This window comes from Anopheles merus, chromosome 2R (assembly GCF_017562075.2).
Source record: "Anopheles merus strain MAF chromosome 2R, AmerM5.1, whole genome shotgun sequence".
Taxonomy (NCBI): Eukaryota; Metazoa; Arthropoda; class Insecta; order Diptera; family Culicidae; genus Anopheles; species Anopheles merus.
In genome coordinates this window covers 4,596,534-4,599,240 of record NC_054082.1, presented here as the reverse complement: position 1 = coordinate 4,599,240, position 2,707 = coordinate 4,596,534, and the positions used below count along the sequence as shown (strand labels likewise).

The following is a 2,707-nucleotide window of genomic DNA, read 5'->3' as shown; positions in this document are numbered from 1 at the left end:
CAAACGTCTGTGTTGCATTGTAATTCAGCATTGCGCAAGTGCATTGTATTCGTTTGCATCATCAAACCGATCGTAATTGCGGTTCAAAATTCAAATCGTAACGGCTCATCGAAACGTTGAAACGTTTCGCTTGAATCGTTCGAGCAGTTTCAATTCGAGCACGATTGCTACAAGATGTATAGAGCGATGTGCCATCTGGCGCCTTGTACACCTTGTGCGTGTATGTTGACAGCAGCAGTTTGAAGGGGGAGCGAAAAGAAAAAGAAAAAAGGAGTTTTGTTTTTAATCGCGTTGATGTGTTGTTGATATTTGCTTTCATCGTGCGATTTCCGGCGGGTGTGTAAATACGACGGTGGGTGCTTACATAAAAAAAGTACGACCGGGTTGTGCTGGTGAACGGAAGCGGACATCTTCGAACCAGGCACGACGTGAACCTTCCGGTTCTGACCTTGAACTCAACTCATCCACCTGTGCGTGTGTGTGTTTTTGTCGGTATCATTCGGATCGCGAGCGGTAAGTTAGTAGGGACACGGTGCGGGGTAGTAGCATTCATCAATTTCGCACAGATTTGATGATTACGCAATCGATGGTATCTTGTTGCTGGCGTTGTTGGGCAGTTGCGATAGAAAGTGTTGTTTACAATAAGTCTCTTTACCCTTCCTGCACAGTAGACAGAACGCACCTCACCCTCCCCGGATAGCAAGGATGGCCACGATGGGACGCAAATTGTTGAACAACCTGAAAAGCAAAGAGTTCCGGGAGTATCTGATGAGCACTCACTTCTGGGGCCCGGTCGCGAACTGGGGCATCCCTATTGCGGCGCTCGGTGATCTGAAGAAAGATCCTAAGATTATTTCCGGCACGATGACGGGCGGTAAGTGGTTCGGTGCGGCGGCCAATTAGCACACTTACAGCTTAATTTCCTTCATTGCAGCTCTCTGTCTGTACTCGATCGTTTTTATGCGCTTCGCCTGGAAGGTGCAGCCGAGAAACTTGCTGCTATTTGCGTGTCACATTACTAACACTACCGCGCAAGCTTTGCAGGGCGCTCGGTTCATCGAGTACCACCATATGGGTGGCAAGGAGCGGATGCAGAAAGCGCAAGCTCAAGCTCTACCAGCAGCCTAATGCGAACGCGCGCTCAATGCAAACATACTAACGAACATCACAACCGAACGCCACTCGAATTGGGAATGTGTGTGTGTGTTTGATGGAAAGGAAGAGAGAGGCCGGGAGAGAAAGTGTGATCGTGAAACGAATCAAACCGATATTAGTCTTCTTGGGTGAAAGTGTGTATGCAACAGTTAACAACAGCAAGTCCTTTACAGCAGCAAAACAAAATGCACAAAAAAAAACAAAGAATCTTTGAACAAACTGTTCATCCTACGATGCGAAACGCCAGCTAGTAGAGATGGAAAGCTATGGATGCTACACTTATGGTGCTAAAATGGGGAGAACCAATCTTACGGCACGATCGGTAAGATAGAATAGAACATTATACGGGAACAATGGTACCTGGCGGGAATATATATATAAATAACCAAACGACATAGGAAATACAGGTAGATAAGGGACAGGCCAGTAAGAGACGATGACACTCCTTTACAACGGCTCTTATGCGAACAAAAGCCACTGAGTCTTCTTCAGCGGTGGGTAGATGCTTTTTTATAGAATAGGTAAATTTTTAGACACATTTTGCAAGCAACTTTTACGCACGCAACACATTTTTAGGCGCACGTTTAACGTTTACAGTCGAATAATGTTCGTACGGTAGTAACTAACTAGTATAGCAAGCAAAGCCGGTAGTAGTCTGTAGTGGCAATAGTAGTTCGAAATTTGCACCACCTTAATCTGATAGGACGGCGAAATCAGCTTCCCTAGCAATTTTCCCGACCAAAACCCGCACACCCCTTACCTTATTGCCTGTATCTTTCCGTTTCCCGTGCAAGAGGGCGAAATGCGAGATAAAAGACAGATCTTTCAACACCTCCCCAGAAAGTAAACCATTTTTCTTCCATACGAAAGTGTATCCTAGAGAGAGATTGGCAGGAATTGGCGTTTAACAAAACAAAACCAACTACTAAGCAGAAGGCTGCTGTGGTGTAAACATGCTAGTGCAGGACTTAGTTTTCTCAAGGATTTAACAAACAGACAAAACTGCGGCATAATGTGTTCTATTTTGAGTAGAAGTTGTGTTTTACCAGTGAACCTGTAAGGTGAATTTTTATACCATGTAAAGCGATAAAGGAGAGCGAGAGATTCTGTTTATTTGTTGACAATAAAGCTCTGAAGTATGTGCAGTCTGAGTGCGGTGTTGATGAATGCGTTAGAAAAAAAAGCATTCGAAATTAGATACACCTGGGGATGCCGCGTGGAGTGTTAAAGTGTGTCAACACAATCAATTTTTGTTGTTAGCCTATGCTAATGGATTGCGTCAACATTCAATCCCCTCTTTCGTTTGATGCATCGTGAATTGTTGAACAAACAAGTGCTGAATATTGTTTGTTTGCTTCTTAAAAACCGTGCTAAAAGGTAACAATTGAATGGCAAACAGTGCTCGTGCAATGGTCGATGCATAAAGTCTCTGCGGGCTGTAGATTGTTGTTCGTTGTCAAGAAGGGGGTTGTCCGCATCGCAATGAGAAAACATGACTAAACATATTCATTTTGAAGTGAAGCCTATTTCCTGCACATTTTAGACATACTTT

At 44.2% G+C, this 2,707-nt stretch overlaps 1 protein-coding gene across 2 annotated transcripts; it reads left to right on the top strand.

Moving 5' to 3' along the window:
* The first annotated feature begins 224 nt into the window (after positions 1-224).
* On the top strand, positions 225-2,306 carry LOC121588813 (mitochondrial pyruvate carrier 1). 2 transcript variants are annotated; one of them, XM_041907196.1, is made up of 3 exons: positions 225-513; positions 672-874; positions 935-2,306. In XM_041907196.1, the coding sequence occupies exons 2-3, from the start codon at positions 706-708 to the stop codon at positions 1,126-1,128; spliced, it is 363 nt and encodes a 120-aa protein (XP_041763130.1). In that variant the 5' UTR covers positions 225-513; positions 672-705; the 3' UTR covers positions 1,129-2,306. The 2 variants fall into 2 exon arrangements, with proteins under 2 accessions (XP_041763130.1, XP_041763129.1); XM_041907195.1 differs by having other exon boundaries at positions 226-513; positions 669-874.
* The last annotated feature ends 401 nt before the right edge of the window (positions 2,307-2,707 follow it).